This window comes from Bos grunniens, chromosome X (genome assembly GCF_055505025.1).
Source record: "Bos grunniens cultivar Pamir isolate PY7600 chromosome X, Bosgru_T2T1.0, whole genome shotgun sequence".
In the NCBI taxonomy this organism is placed as follows: Eukaryota; Metazoa; Chordata; class Mammalia; order Artiodactyla; family Bovidae; genus Bos; species Bos grunniens.
Genome location: NC_141194.1, coordinates 126,028,429 through 126,044,210, shown reverse-complemented (window position 1 = coordinate 126,044,210; position 15,782 = coordinate 126,028,429). Strand labels below are relative to the sequence as shown.

Genomic DNA, 15,782 nt, shown 5'->3' with positions numbered 1-15,782 from the left:
GCGGCGGCCACAGCAGCAGCAGCAGCATCAAGAATAAACAATAATAGTTGGGAAGCACGTGCCTGCAAACCAGAAAAGGATTTTTAAAATATCAGGGACTACTGCTCCTGATCCAGCGAGGGGTCTGGCCAGGAGGACCAAAAGCCTCTTAACTCGAGTCCCTGGGACAATCCTAGTGATGACTTTCGGGGACAGGGGTCCTAGCCAGGCGAACTTCCTGGGAGAAAAGGCCCCCGGCTGTTGGAACGCGATTCGGCAGTAATCTGGGCGCAAGACACGCGGCAAGTCGGGGGTCCGAGATCGCGGACGCTCGCAGGAGACAACCTCCTTCGCGGCGCCGCCAGGACTCCCGTGAGCCCGAGACTCGGTGACCTGAACTGTCCTTTTTTTCTGCATCCGGGGCTGACCCCAGGATGGGGCGGACGTGCGGGACGCTTCCTGACTCGCGTGTGCGCGCCTACGCAGGTTTGGGGGGCAGAGGAGAGGGGGTGATGGGCGTGGCTATCACGCAGCCACCGGAAGCCATCCTTTCGTTTCCGGTGGGCGCCCGGCCCACAGCACGAGACCCCAGAATGGCGAGCCGGGGTACGGTCTCGAGGCGCTAGAGGGGTCACGCCGGAGACTGAAGTCGCAAGGTCCGCGCGCGCCCGGGGCCTCGCGCCTTCCCGGCACCGCCCCCGGGGGCGCGGGAACCCGCACCTGCCTGCCTCCCCGCGACGGCGTGAGGTGTGGTGACTTGATAGCCGAGCCCAGGAAGAGGGAATTGGCGTCCACGGAAGCCAGAGCTGGGTGGAGGTAATCGAGAAGCTGATTTTCCTTGGGGGTTTGGTCAGGAGAGCCTCGAGAAATCCCGAGCCATACCCTTAGAGATACCTCACGAGCCAGCGGGGGTGGGGGGAAGGGCGGAAGTCAGCCGGGGCGGGCGGCCTTTTCGATGTCGCTGTGGCTTCTTTGCCAGGCGGCGGGTGGGTCTGAGACCCGGCGATACCTGTTCTCGAGGAGGCCGGTACTCAGGCCAGCACCTACAGTCATATATAACCTCCGGAAGCAAACTTCTGGACACCGTGTGGAAACAAACCCCAGGGTTGCTGCTGAAGTCGCCTCGGAGGCTGCTGGTGTGTTGAGAGCTTTTGGTACTTTGGACCCAGAAGGTGGAGGTGGGCCGTAGGGCGGAAAGGCCTACCAGGGCACCCAGCGAAACTTGCCCATTTCTGCTGGCTTATGAGCATATTACTGGTGAATTTGAAAGTCGCGCAGTTGTGTCCAACTCTCTGCGAATGCAGTCCGTGGAATTCTCCAGGCCAGAACACTGGGGAAACTGTAGCGTTTCCCGTCTCCAGGGGATCTTCCCAACCCAGGGGTCGAACCTAGGTCTCCCACATTGTGGGCGGATTCTTTACCACCGGAGCCACAAGGGGGAAGTCCCAAGAATACTGGAGTGGGTAGCCTGTCCCTTCTCCAGCAGATCTTCCCGGCCTAGGAATCGAACTGGGGTCTCCTGCATTGCAGGCGGAACTGAGCTAGCAGGGAAGCTCCGAGAAAGAGGTCATTTCAGCCTCCAAGACATTAGTTTCTGCTGACAGAGAAATGCAGGAAGTGTCCCTGTACCTCTGGAGCCATTCCTTTGAACACCTGTGGCTTCCTTGAAAGAGCCTTGTTGTTGTTTCTCTTGGGTCACCTCTGAGAAAATCAGACTCTCAAGGCCATCGTCAGCCTTGCTTAAAAATCTCTATGACCCTGAGGAAATGTCAAGTCAAGACAAGGGTTACCTTTTCTAGGACCTTTCTTGTTTCCGAAGATCCTTAATCGTCCCTGTTTCTCCGTTTGTGTGTGTGTGTGTGTGTGTGTGTGTGTGTGTGTGTTTTAAGAGTGTGACGTTTGGATATCTTGGAAACAAATCGAGCTGTCAGTTTTTCTAGTTAAGTGAGCAGAAAATTTCATACACAGGTAGAAAGGGGCTCCTGCTGCTGCTGCTGCTGCTAAGTCGTTTCAGTCGTGTCCGACTCTGTGGGACCCCATGGACGGCAGCCCACCAGGCTCCCCCCTCCCTGGGATTCTCCAGGCAAGAGTACTGGAGTGGGGTGCCATTGTGTTCTGTGAACAAGGCCACAGTGACATTCATATGTGTTCCCAGGAGGTGCCAATGAAGCAGTGTTAATGCCATCTAATAGCTTAGTGGGCGAAACTTGCTGAAAGGAATAAGGTTACTTTTTCTCTAATTTTTTTCTGATCTGAGTGTTTCAGTTTGCCTTCAAGTATTAATATGCTGAAAAAGATAATCTAGATGTTCCATGAAGCAAAGGAATCAGTCTGCATAAGAAGATGAAGGGACAGAGCGGTTGTCCCTCATCTCACTGAGGATAAGAAACTGGAATGATCTATTAAAATGTAGAGAAAGTCAAATACCCCCATTTATAAAGGTGGGACAGGAAGTACACAGATTAAGTATTGGATAACATCAAAGCTCCTTTTAGCAAATGCATGTAAGTTTTTTCATCCCTCAACCTTAAAGAAAAAGTGATGAACTAGCATTTCTCTTTCCAGAGTTGTATATTTGTTTCAAACTTGGGTAACAGAGGAAAGGTTGAAAACATGTCCTGAGTCTTGAGCCTTCACGAGTGGCAGTTAATTTTAAAGAGGAGGCAGAACGGTTACTTCTGTTCCTCCTTTTCTGATAACTTTCTGTTCTTCTTCTCTGATAAGTAAGTAAATGTGTGTCATGTGGCTTTCTTCTTGACGTGTACTTTTTTTTTCCTCCCCTCTCTCAGTGCCCTTGGGGAGAAGATCCACTCATTGGTTTTGTACCAAAGCTGACAAGGCCTCAGTTATCAGGTGGCCCAGGAGGATGTCACAAATAGAAGAAAAGCTGTTCCCAGAGCAAATAATGATGAGCCCTGTGAAGGCGCCTGCATGCTTGTACCCACATGTGGAGGTTTTACAGGGGACTAAGAGGTCTGTGAAAGAGAGTTCCAATAAGAGTAAGAAATCCAGCCCACAGATGGGCAGTCTTCATCCTGAGAGTGCTCGCCAGCACTTCCGGAGCTTCTGTTACCATGACACACCTGGACCGTATGAGGCTGTCAGCCAACTGCAGGAATTATGCTCTCAGTGGCTGAGGCCAGAGATCCACTCAAAAGAGCAAATCTTGGAATTGCTGGTGCTGGAGCAGTTCCTGGACGTTCTGCCCAGTCATATCCAGAACTGGGTGCAGAAGTATCATCCACAGAACGTCAAAGAGGCTGTGGCCCTGGTAGACCGCTTTCAGAGAGAATCTGGTGGAATAAGCAATGAGGTGAGCAGAAAGATTCCTTACATGTACACTGTGAAAGAGGGTGAAAGTGGGGTCAATAATTGGAGAATGAGATGGATTAAGTCACTCTTCTGTTGTTCCTTTAGAATAACTAAGTGCAATCTGAAATCACAGGCTTGCACTGACAGCTTCCAGGTTGGGGAGTTCCTGAGAGTCTTTTCCTGGCCTTAGAAAAAGAAATGCATTTTGCCCTCTTTAGGGCCAGGGTGAATTGAAGGTGGTGGGCCTGGCCTAGCATGGCCAAGGAGATAGGACCTAGCAGCCAAGAAATAAAAGGCAAGAAAATGCTAGGAAGGGAGGAAAAAACCTCCAAATGCAGGGTTTTAAAGGTCAAAGGCAGGAGAGGGTAGCAGCCAAAGTATAAATCAAACCTTTCTGGGGAGACTGCAAAGAAAGAGAGGAAATGGAAAGAGAAAAGGGAAACAAGGATCAGAAAGAAGAAAAAAGCTAACAGTAAAATGGAGAAAATCTGAATGCTGAGGGGTGGTGCTCTCTGGGCTGGGAACACACATCGCAGGGCCAGGAGAAAAGCGTCTCCATGGCCTGCCTTCATTGCTTTGCCTTGGCCTTGCTGGTGAGTGGGTAACCAGGTCTGCCCTGGGGCGATGGCAGCCTACTTGTCCTTGAGAGCCCCGCCTTGAGGAGCACAAGTGTCTTATACACCTGAAGTATATGGCAGAAAGTTGAATCCAGCTCTTTCCCCATTTTTTCCTCCGCTGCATCCCCTTTCTCCATGAAATTGTTCCCTGGACGTGGGAGGATTGGAAAATCCACCTGACAGAAAACCCTCTTTTATTCATTTTCTTATTCTTTAGAGGAAACTAGAAAATCAAAGTCCACTAAAGCAAGGATCCAAGCCTAGAAAGCAAGAGATTGGAGGCAGTGAGAGAACAGACAGCCTACCCCTACCCTGCTCTTGGCCTGAGCTGTGACTGTCCAAGGAGGTGTGGAGGCAAGCAAGTCATAGCTTCTCTCATTTTAATCTGATTTTCCCAGATCATGTGTACAGTTCTTTGTGAGAAAATCGTGGCGCAATATCTCTTCATTTTTAAAAATTTCCTTACTGCTCCCCAAACCTGGACTCTACTCTTATTTGTTCTTCCATCACCACCCCAAAACCAAAAGCTCTTTTCTAATGAGGATGGGGGTTATTTTTAGGTCACAACCCATCAACTGGGAAATGACACAGCGCTCTTGGGAGGAACAGCAGTGGCCCCAGGCTTTAAGTGGAAGCCAGCAGAGCCCCAGCCAGTGGGTGTGTTCCAGGAAGCATGTTCGAATATATACCAAGTACTGCAGGATCCGGGCTGGAATACTCACAAAGAAAGCCAGCCTGTGGATAAAGGAGGTGAGGAGTTTCATCATCATTATATTCTCCTGGGAGCTGTGATAGTAATTGGTTCAGGGAGCATTGCATGGGAATTTTCCAGGTGCCCAGTCATGCTTTCAGTTAGGATGTGTTTCTAGTGAGAGTACAGTAGGTCTGTGGTGGGTGAAGGTGAAGGCCATTCTGGGGTACAGAAGCATCCAAACCACAGAACCCTGGTATTCACAATGTGGACCTTTCTCTATAGAAATTTGAGAGGGGAGAAGAAGGTAGAGCAGGGACAAGGCAGGGGGGTCATCTCACCATTAGAAGTTAGAGGAGAAATTGGGATCAGAAATGGGCTGTCAGTGGCAGAATGGGAAGAGAATTGTACACCAGGAAAAAAGTGATAAAAGAAATCTCCCATGTTTCCCACCAAGGTTTTAATTTTCAAACACCTCTAATGCTTGCCTAGCTCAGTGAACATTTTCTTTAATGAGAGGAAAAGCAGTGGATTTCCTTTCATTTAATGAAAACTGGGAACCAGTTCTATGGAGTGGTGGCTTTTTGGTTCTAATTTATGAGAAGGCCACTTGTGGTGCACATGTGTGAGCTCGTGTGTGCACACACACACGTGAAGGTGAGCTGTCTTTACTGAGGGAGTCCTAAACTGTAGAAGTTGGTTTGGGGTATTCATAAACAGAAAAAATATATTTTTTTTCTGGCTCCTTCCCCACAGCTGTGCCTGCTGAAGAGAGTCCAACCTTTTCTGAGGAGAAAAGCACCCCAAGCTGCAAGTTGGCATCTAAGCTCACCTTGCCTATGTCCCAGGTGAGCTGTACTTTACAAGCGTTTTCAGGCAGCCTGAATGTGGCCTTGTCTGCTTTTCTCTGCTGCCCATGATCCTGCCTTACACAGCAGATGCTCTGAGGCACATTAGCCCAGGGTGTTCCCTAGGCAACTAGGATTGGCGCTGTGGGATTGGGCACCTCCCAAGCCGTGTACTGATCTCTTGGGCACCTTTCCTGTCATCTCACTCCTTTTCCCTTGAATCTTCTCTTAACTTTTTTGGTAACTGGCCTCCCATGTAATTCAGAAATGAGTGATAGGACGGCTTCTGTTGTAGCGAGTACTGAACTACAACTTACTCTCTTCTCTAGAGTCCGTTGACATTTGCAGATGTGGCCTTGTATTTTTCCGAGGAAGAATGGAAAATAATGACCCCTGATGAGAAGACCCTCTACCTTGATGTAATGCAGGAACTCTATGAGGATGTCGCCTCTGTAGGTAAAGAGTCTTCCTTTCCTTTGTACAGCAATTGAGCAATCTGTTACATCCTCAGTTCATGGAAAATGCACACCTGTGAGAGTGTCCCAGCAGTGGGTTGGTTCTCAGCTTGATGGTGTGAGGGGAGAGGGAAGGCAGATCCAGATCACCTGGAGAGCTTTTTACAAATACACCTCTTTCTCCTAAGTAGACTGCTTGATCTATCATACTCTTGCCCTACCCTGCAAGCCCACTCTTGCCAGATCTTTTCCATGTCAGTAGAAAGCACAGTTTACCCAGGTGTTCAGGCCCCAAAACTCTCAGTTATCCTTTTTTCCAGTCCTTTTGTTATCCCCTACCCCCCAGCCAATCAGGGAGCGAGTACTCTTAACTCTGTCTTCAAAAGAGCTCCTGAATACAACCATGTCTCAACCTCTTCTGCTCTTACCATCCTGGTCTCTGCCGCCTCATCTCTAACCAGGTCTGCTGGAATACCACAAGACTCCTGTCCCACGACGTTTCCATGTGTCCTTAGGGTTAGTTCCTAGCTTCCTCATTGTACATCCAGCCACAGCCACGGTAGAATATAAAGAAGATACTGAGTTTAAGATTCTGCCCATTTAAATGTTTGGAGTAAATAAAAGTATAGAGAGTTATTCGCTTTTTCTGAAAATAGTCTGGAATTTAGATGGCAGTCCATGACCTCCAAGTTTTATTCTCAGAGCGTTATCATTGCACCCTAAACTTAAAGTGATCTGTTTAGCACAAGGGCAAGAACCACAGACCCAACGTCCCTAAGAGTTCGAGGACATTCTTGGAGAGTCTCTTTGAGGTAAACGTACATATAGGAAGAGGAGAAAATTCCTTAATAGGAGCCTTTATAAAGGCTTAACAATTTTAAGATTTTGTTCCTCTATATTTTTAAAAATTAACCTCTTTATTGACTGACTTGTAGATTCACAAGCATATTTAAAATGTAATTCAAAGAACCCATATACGCTTTACCCATTTTCCCTCAGTGATAACTTTTGCAAACGTACATGACGTCACAACCAGGATAATAAAATGGGTACAGTCCACTGACCTTATTCATACTTTCATTTTCCTTGTATTCATTGGTGGGTGTGTATGTATTTAGTTATATAAGATTTGATCACGTGGAGGTTTGTATATTCACCACCCCAATGCAGATCCATTACCACAAGGATCCTTCCTGTTGCCCTTTTATCAATACAACAACACACCCTTCCCTCCCACACCCTACCTCATCACCAACCTGTGCCAACCACTGATCTGCTTACAGTTTTCAAAAATTTTGTCATTTCAAAAATAGAGCTTTGGGAGATTAACTTTTCTCCTTCACAATAATTCCCTGGAAATTCATCTGAGTTATTGTGTGTATCAGTAGTTCATTCATTTTTACTGCTGAGAAGTGTTCTGTAATATTGATAAACGATTGAAAGATATTTTTGCTGTCTTCAGTCTTGGGCTATTGTGAATAAAGCTGCCATGAACATTCCTGTACAGAATTTTGTGTAGAGATGGTAAGTTTGCGTTTCTCTGGGATAGAGAGTGAAAGAGTGAAATTGCCATTTCATATGGTAATTAGATGTTGAATGCTAAACTGGTTTGTAGAGTGGCTGCATTATTTGACCTTCCTGGCCAGCAATGGATGTGATCCTTTCTCCACATTCTTGCCATTGTTTAATAGTATTACCACTTAAAAATTTTTTGGCTTTCTGTTAAGTATGTAATGTTATCTCATTGTGGCTTGGACTTGCATTTCGCTAATAGCTGATGATGATGTAGTTTTTCATGTGCTTATTTGCCATCTTTATATTATCTTCAGTGAAACGGCCTTTGCCATGGTTTTCATTTGGTTGTTTTTTAAGTGTTGAATTTTGAGAGTTCTTGTATAGATTGTAGTGCTTTCTAGCGTATATGGTTTGCAAGTAGTTTCCCCAAGTCTGTATATTTTTCCTTTTATCCTCTTCCCATGGGTTTCCACAGAGTAAGTTTTTTATTTTGATGCCCAGTTTTTCACTTTTCTTTTTACCGGTTATCTTTGCTATCAGGGCTAGCCATAGATCCCTAAAATTTTCTATGTTTTTCCTAAAAGTTTTTTAAGTTTGCATTTAAGTCTGTGATTCATATTGAGTAGATTCTATATAAGATATGAAATTTAGATTGAAGCTCATTTGTGTTTTTGCTTGTGTAGGTCCAGTTGCTTCAGCCTTGTTTATTGAAAAGGCTGGCCTTCCTCCATTGAATTGCTTTTGCACTTTGGTCAAAATCAGTTGGGCATACTTGTGTATCTGTTTTGTTCCATCGAGTTATGTGTGAGTCTTTCTTCCCACTGTATTTTGTCAAGATCAATTTTATTTTAAGCTATGCTAGGGCCTGTCCCTTTCCATGTAAAGTTTAGAATACGCTTATCTATAAGAAACTTTTTTGGAATTTTGCTAGAAATAACATGAAACTATATGTGAATTTGAGGAGGAATGATCTCTTTACTGTGTTGATTTTTCCAAACAATGAACGCAGTATGTTTTTCAAGTTTTCTTTGATTTCTTTCATCATTTAAAAAATGTTATCTACTTATCTATTTTGGCTACACTGGGTCTTTACTGTGGTGTGCAGCCTCCCTAGTTAGAGCTCGAGGGCTCTCTCTAGTTGCAGGGTGCTAGCTTCATTGCCCTGGGGCATGTGGGATTTTAGTTCCCCAACCAGGGATCAGACCTGAGTCCCCTGCATTGGAAGGTGGATTCTTAACCACTGGACCACCAGGGAAGTCCCATCACCAACTTTCTGATAGAGAAAAAAATTTATTTTATCTATGTTTGTGTTAGTTATTCATCTACTTTTTATAATTTTCAGTGTGCAGATCCTCTACATGTTTGCCAAGCATATGCAGGAGCATTTAATTTTCATTGGCATAACTGTAAATGGTATTATTTTAAATTTTTGTTAAAACAAATGTTCAGTGTTTTTATATAGGTCTGCCTCTAATTTTATGTTTTCTTCTTTTATCCTGTGACCCTACTGAACTTGCTTATGAGTTCTAGGAAGGCGTTTTTTGGTAAATTTCTTGGGGTTTTTATACATAGTCACATGATCTACAGTGCTTTTTATTTCTTTATTTATTTGTTGCCTTGTTGCAGTAGGTCCAACTTCTGGTACAATGTTGAATATGAATGGTGAGAGCAAACATCCTTGCCTTCTTCTCAGTTTTATCATGGAAACGTTATGTCTTTCACTTTTACATGTGATGTTCGTGCAGGGTTTTTATTGATACTTTATCAGGTTGATAATAATTCCTAACTTTCCTAGGGTTTTATTTATTTATTTTTGGCTGTGCTGGGTCTTCATTGCAGCACTCGGGATCTCTTTAGTTGAAGTGTGTGAACACTTAGTTGTGGCATACAAATTCTTCGTTGCGTCCTTTCGGTATCTAGTTCCCTGACCAGGAATTGAACCTGGGCCGCTTGTATTGGGAATGTGGAGTCTCAGCCACTGGTCCACCAGGGAAGTCTCTCTTGAGTTTTTTTTATCGTTAATGGATGTAGGGTTTGTCAAATACTTTTCTGTGTCAGTCAATGGGATTATGATCTTTCAAAGCTTGTTGATATATGGTGGGTTATGTTGGTTGATTTCAAATATGGAAATCCTACTTGATCACGGTATATAATGCTTACATACTGTTACATTCAGCTTGCCAATATTTTGTTGAGGATTTTCGTGTTGAAGTTCATGGGAGATGTTAGTCTGTAGTTTTCCTTCTGAGTACTGTCTTTGTGTGATTTTGTTATCAGGGTAATTACTGGCCTTATGAAATGATTTGGGTAATAGTTCTTGTTTTCTGGAAGAGATGATATAAAAGTGGTGTTAATTGTATAGATACTTTGTAGAATGCTCCAGTAACACTATATGAATCTGGAGATGTCTGTTTTGGCAGCTTTTTAATTATGAGTTCAAGTTTTAATTTTCAGAGTGCTATTCAGATTATCTATTTCACACTGGTTGAATTCTGGTAGTTTGTAGATTTTGAGAAATTTACCCATTTCCCCCTAACTTTTAACATTTGTGAACATAAGTTGCTGATAGTATTCCCTTATTATCTCTTTAATTGCTGCAGAACGTGTAGTGATAGACCCAGTTCCTTCCTGATATGGATGGTTTGCATCTTCTTTCATTTTTGCCTAAGTTAATACAGGTTTATCAGTTCTATTAATTTTTGAGGAGCAAGTTTTTTGTTTAATTTTTGCTGTCATCTTTATTATTCCTTCAATTTTTATTTTCCTTTTATTCTAGCTTCTTCAGGTAGAAACGTAGATTATTTATTTGAGAGCTTTCCTCTTTTCTGTTGTGTGCCTTTAGGGCTATACATTTTCCTCTGAGCATTCCTATAGCTGCATTCCACATATTTTGATTATATTATATAATTTCATTTTCATTTAAGTATGTATTTTTAAATTTCCCTTGAGACTTTCTCTTTGAATCATGGATTATTAAGAAGTATATTTCCATTTGTCCCCATATATTTAAAATTTTTCTGTTGCCTTTGTGGTTTTGATTACCAATCTGATTCCATTTTTGTCAGATTGCTTTTTCTCACTCAGGTTGTGTTTTGGTTTTTTTTTTTTTTGGTTCTAGGTGTTCTGTGTGATTTGTGATCTGTTTTTTTGTATCCTGATCATTTTGTCTATTATGTTAGGAGAGTCTGAGTCCTATTTAAATATTTTAATGGGCAGTCACTCTGTTTTAGTTTAGCATGTAAGTTCTTTTCTACTTTGTGGAATATGTGTCTAGTGACAGCTTAATTTTCAGAGCCTTTATGGTATTATTTTGGTCTCCTCGATTTATGTGGTACTGCTGGGATTCCCATGTGCTCCTGCTCATGCTGCCAGAGAGTGAGGAATGAGGAAGATCATTACTTAGGCTAGAGTGTCTCTCAGTGGGAACCTCTGACCCTTAGGGATGAAGAGGCTTCCTGGGGCCGGCTGCTAGTGGCTGGTTAGCTAGGTCCATCTTGCTAGTTCTGCATGACCAATCTTACGTCTCCGATTGGAGTTCTGATGTTGTAAGATGGTTTCCCGTTTCCGATTGCGGATGGAGTGAGCCTATTCAGGTAGCCTTCTGTTGCTCGGTTGAGATTTGGAAAACACGAGATCTGGGTTGCCTACATTTCTGGATGTGGGGATGTAAGATACCTACTGTGTTACTCTTCCAGTCCTGGAGTCCCAAACCATTTTGCCTTCCTCTTACCACTTTATAGAATTCTCTGTTCATTGTATCTTGCATTCTTAAATGGATTTGTAGTTGTGCCCAGAAAGGAAGACCAGGGAAAAATGGGTCTGTGCCATTTTGTCCAGATTGGACCAAAAATCCCTTGTTTCCTGTATTTTTAAAAAGCTGTCAGCATTGATTTTTCTTCCATGCCGACAGTTTTCTTGTTCTGCGAAACAGATGGCTGATTCTTCTGTTTATTCCAACAGGGTTAAAGCTCACAAATGACACTGGAAATGACCCACCTGTATCTCTTCCTACATTAGAGATACAACCATCAGGATGCGAAGTATTAGGAAAGGCCACAATGAAAGATGCTGAGATAACAGTGGGCAATGAAAATCACGGTGATACATGCAGGGTACGGAAACGACCTCGCAGTCCCGAAGCCCCAGCTCTCGCCAGCCACTTCGTGCCTGGTGACAAACTGCACTGAAACTCTCAAAACGGGCCCTTTCCATGAAACTCAAGGAAATTATCTGAGTGCAGCCAACCTGTTGTTTCACTTTAGCCTAAGGAGGGAGCAGAAGAAAGAAATTTTTCATCAGAAACATGAATGATTGACCCTGACCGAAAAGGTAGGAGGCCAGAGGTTGGACTTGCGGGCTGGAGGGAGGCTGTTGCCATGGCATCTACATATCCAGCCCCTGGGGGGCTTGGGGGAGGAAGGGACCCGTGGAAGCCAGCCTGGAAAGCTGCCAAGCCAAGAGCAGGCAAGGCAGGGTGCACACAGGCCCTCTGGACAACCTTGTCATATTTCCAACTTGGGGATGAGAGGCAACTTCCTGGGCATCTCGGAGGGTCAGCCCATCACCTCGGCCCATGGCCCCGGTAGTGTCACCTGAACACGGGGGAATGGAGGGAAATGGCCCTGGAGAGGCCCTGAGAAAGCCCTAGAAGAGAGCGGATGCTGGCCCCCTTGTCCTCCACCCCTCAAGAGGCAGCCTGGACGGATGGTTGTGTTCTTGGCCCAAGCCCAGGTCTGTCACTTTCTCAGCCCTTCACAAGACTTCCTCCTGGCAGGTCTCTGGGACTGCTCTCTGCCTGCTCCTGCTGTCTCTCTTGCTCCTCTCCACCCTCCAAAGCTTTGCATCAGGGGACAGGGAAGAGTGGGAAATACGTGTTCCTCCCAGCCCTGCCCCATCTCAGCCACGCTCCCTCCACCTCCTACCAGTACCCTCCTGGTGCCACAGAATGCGCTGCTCCAGTCCTGGACAGCCTCCAGCAGCCCCTGTGTCCCAAAGGATTTGGGAAAGTGGGGGTCTCCTTGAGTGGCGGGCAGCTGTCAGGCCGGGGTGGGAGAGCAGATGGAGAAGAGGCTTGTAGGGTAGGCAACAACTGGGGAGACGGGGACATCTCTGGGTGAAGAGGCAACTCTCAAGTCCCCATGTTTTTCTTGCAGGAACTGGTTTTATAGAAGGTGAACCGCCCCTTCCGTGGTCTTGTCCAGAGAGTCAAATCCCTGCCTGGGGCACCCCTGACCCTAGAGTTGCCTGGGGAGCACCTGAGAAAATTGCCTGACCCCTCGAAGAGAGGCAGGGCCTTCCAGGTGGAGAGCCCGAGGGAAGGGGTGGCCTGGTGATCCAGTACTGGCATGGGGAAGGAAGGATGGAGCTAGAGACACTCTGGTGGAGCAGGTTCTCCCCACCTGCTGGGCTCTGGGAAGGGAGACATTTGCCCTTGTGACATAGATCAGAAGTGGGGGAGCTGAACCTGCCTCTGGGTCTGCACGGCCTACCTGCCCCCCAGTCTCTGGGAGACCTGGCACAGTGGGATGGGGGAGGGGAGCACAGGCTCCCAAGAGATCTAGAGAGAGAGAGAGGCCCGTGGCAGGGAAGGTGAGAGCAAGTCACAGGCAAGAACTGGGGGACAGTCTGAGCTGATACGGTCACTGGAGAGATGAGTCCCAGAACCCCCTTGGGGAGCAAGGTCCTTACACACAAACCTCCCCACCCCAACCCAAGCCCCATGCAAGGCTTAACCAGGGGTTCCTTGGTGTTGAGTGGCACAGGCCTCTCAGTTTGGGTGGGAGTGTCGGCTGACTCCTGGGGCCGAGTGTAATAGGAGGGAAGGGATACAAGTGGGTGGGGTGGAGCTGAGACCCACACATGACCCCATGTCTCTGTCTCCAGGCTGCCCCTCCTGCTAGGATCACACAGGAGCATCTGCTCTGGATGGGCCTGCAGCGGTCCTGGCTGTGCTGCTGACTGGTGCACCAGGAGCGGCACTGAGGGGAGCCGGGAGAGGCCCTGGCCCTCACCCACATCCCACATCCACATCTGCCCCCTCACTGATTGCTTGCGGTCCTGGTCCTCAGTTCCTGGGACTAAGAACCACAGCAGCCTGGTTGCCCCTGGGACAGAGGGGCTGAGCCTCACACCATGTGCCCTTCTCAGCCACCCAGGGCCCAGCTGAAGAGCTCTGCCTGCCTCACCCTGAGGCCTGAGGCTGTACCCAGGCTACCACATGCGCCCCGCAGATTCCCACAGACGGAAGGGCGCTGATGGCTTCCTCCCTTGTGCCAAGTTGCCTGGAAACCCCTGGTCCTGGTGGCCCCTCCTCCACCCCAACTGTGTCCCTCCAGGACCACTTCCGGGAGACTGCCAGCCTTTGGACTGCATCCCTGGAGTTCTGAGAGACTGTGACACGGGCTGCAGGGGAGGAGAGGAGCGGAGGACCAGGGGCCTCCTTGGGGCTGATGCGTAAATATGTCCTTTTCAAGTTTGGATCTCATCCTCCGTGTGACTGGATGCCCAGCTGCAGCCCCTTCCTGGGCCAGCCTGAGAGGACCTGGGGAGGGCACTAGGGAGGGTCTTTACTTAATATGTGCGTGCCTGTGTGTGAATGGGTGTGTGAGTGTGCATGTTGAGTGCATGTGTGAGTGTGGGGATGTGTGTGTGAATTTGCATGTTCATGCATGAGGGCTTGAGTGTGTAAGCGTGGGGATGTGTGTGTGGGTGTATGTGGATGAGTGTATGGGTATGAGTGCAGATGAATGCACGGATGTGTGTGTGTGAAGGTACGGGTGTGAGAGTGTGAATATACATGTCAGTGTGCATGTGTGAATGCGTGTGTGTGAGTGTTTATGCACACATGAGTGGCTGTGCGTTGCAGACGGTGCTGAGCTGTTAAGTGGGTGTGCTCTGGGGGACGGGCATCCTGTCCTCCCCAGGCTCCCAGCTCTGTTGGAGCTGCCTGGGCCCTGGGAGGCCGCTTCCCAAAGTGGAGAAAGTATGTTGGAGATTCAGGGGCCCCGGGCTTAGAGACCCATCATCACCTGCAGAGAATCCCCCCTCCCCATGGGGCTCTGGCTGGGGCTGTCTGCCCCCAAAGGTATTGGCTGTGGGAGGGGCGGGGACACGTCCTCAGCACGTGCTCCTGCCACTATTTTTCTTACTATTTTGATCTTGAGTAGTTTGCTGCTGCTGCTGCTCTCCCACCTCTTCCTCATCTCCTCACTAGGCCTCTGCTGCTCTCCTCTCTGTGTACTTTATTTATTTGCAATCTCTTTTTCAGGCAGTGGAGGTTCTACGCCATCACCGACTTGAATAAGACAGCTTTCCCTTTTCTGTGTGTGATGAACTCTCCACCAGTCAGCGCAGTCTGGTCAGAGAAATGTTCTTGTTTTCAGTGTTGTCAAATCTTGTGTCTATCTAAGTTAATAAAAAAAAATCATTTGAGTTCAATAAAAAAAAACACGGAGGCCTCTTGTTTCTGGTGTGGTGCCCCCTTGGAGGAGAGGGTCTGTTGGTGAGCTCACCCGACTCTGGTGGCCAGAAGCTGGGGGAGGGGAGCATCCTGAGGGCTATAATTGGGTGGGGTCATGGCAGGAAACCAGTGAATGTTATACTTCATATTAAGAGAACAAAGGGGTAATACATAATCATTCCAAAAGATTTAAAACATGGATTTGGTGAAATTCAATACCCATTCATGATTTTAACATCTTTTAAGAACATTGAAATTGTTAGGAACTCATTCTTCTGGCAAATAGTCTATAAAAAACCTCAGTGTGCATAGTATTTAATGGTGAAAGAATGTTCCTAATATTGGGAACAATGCATGGTGTCTACTCTTGCCATTTCTATTCATCATTGCAGTGGAAGCTTGAGCAAATGGAATAAGCCCCCTACCCTGACAAATCCATCCGAATTGGAAAGGAAGAAATAAAGCTTTATTTATTCACAGATCATCCTGTATGGAGAAAATAACAAGTAAAGCACAGACACAAAAAAGCCACTAGACCCATAAACAAATTTAGCAAGGCCAACAGGACACAATATCAACATCAAAATATCACTTATACTTGTACATACTAGCACCAAAAATTCCAAAAATGAAATTAAGAAAGCAACTGGATACACAATAGCCTTCAAAAGAATAAAACATTAGGGATAAATCCCATAAAAAATGAATAAGACCTGAAAACTAAAAATTACTTAAAACATTATAAGACATAGCTGAGAAAATTTAAACTTAGTAAAGATAGTTCATGGATTGGGAGACTCAATATGACAACCTTCCCCAAGTTTATCTGTAGATTGAGCCCAATATCTATCAAAATCTCAGCTGAATTTCCTGTAGAAGTTGACAAGCTGATCTTAAAATGTATGC

The 15,782-nt window shown here is 46.3% G+C and overlaps 1 protein-coding gene across 1 annotated transcript; it reads left to right on the top strand.

Moving 5' to 3' along the window:
• Window positions 1-2,746: 2,746 nt before the first annotated feature.
• Window positions 2,747-11,687, top strand: LOC147341320 (zinc finger protein 75D-like). The gene is made up of 5 exons (XM_086389182.1): window positions 2,747-3,292; window positions 4,469-4,658; window positions 5,356-5,447; window positions 5,777-5,903; window positions 11,378-11,687. Exons 1-5 carry the CDS (start codon window positions 2,846-2,848, stop codon window positions 11,602-11,604), a joined length of 1,083 nt encoding a protein of 360 aa, XP_086245308.1. The 5' UTR covers window positions 2,747-2,845; the 3' UTR covers window positions 11,605-11,687.
• Window positions 11,688-15,782: the final 4,095 nt, after the last annotated feature.

What these genes read in the sequence shown, in the direction of transcription:
- LOC147341320 (XM_086389182.1), top strand. Translation starts at nt 2,846, where the DNA reads ATGTCACAAATAGAAGAAAAGCTGTTCCCAGAGCAAATAATGATGAGC. An exon ending in CCAGCCTGTGGATAAAGGAG is followed by an intron (nt 4,659 to 5,355) that starts GTGAGGAGTTTC and finishes CCTTCCCCACAG; the next exon opens with CTGTGCCTGCTGAAGAGAGT. An exon ending in TGAGGATGTCGCCTCTGTAG is followed by an intron (nt 5,904 to 11,377) that starts GTAAAGAGTCTT and finishes TTATTCCAACAG; the next exon opens with GGTTAAAGCTCACAAATGAC.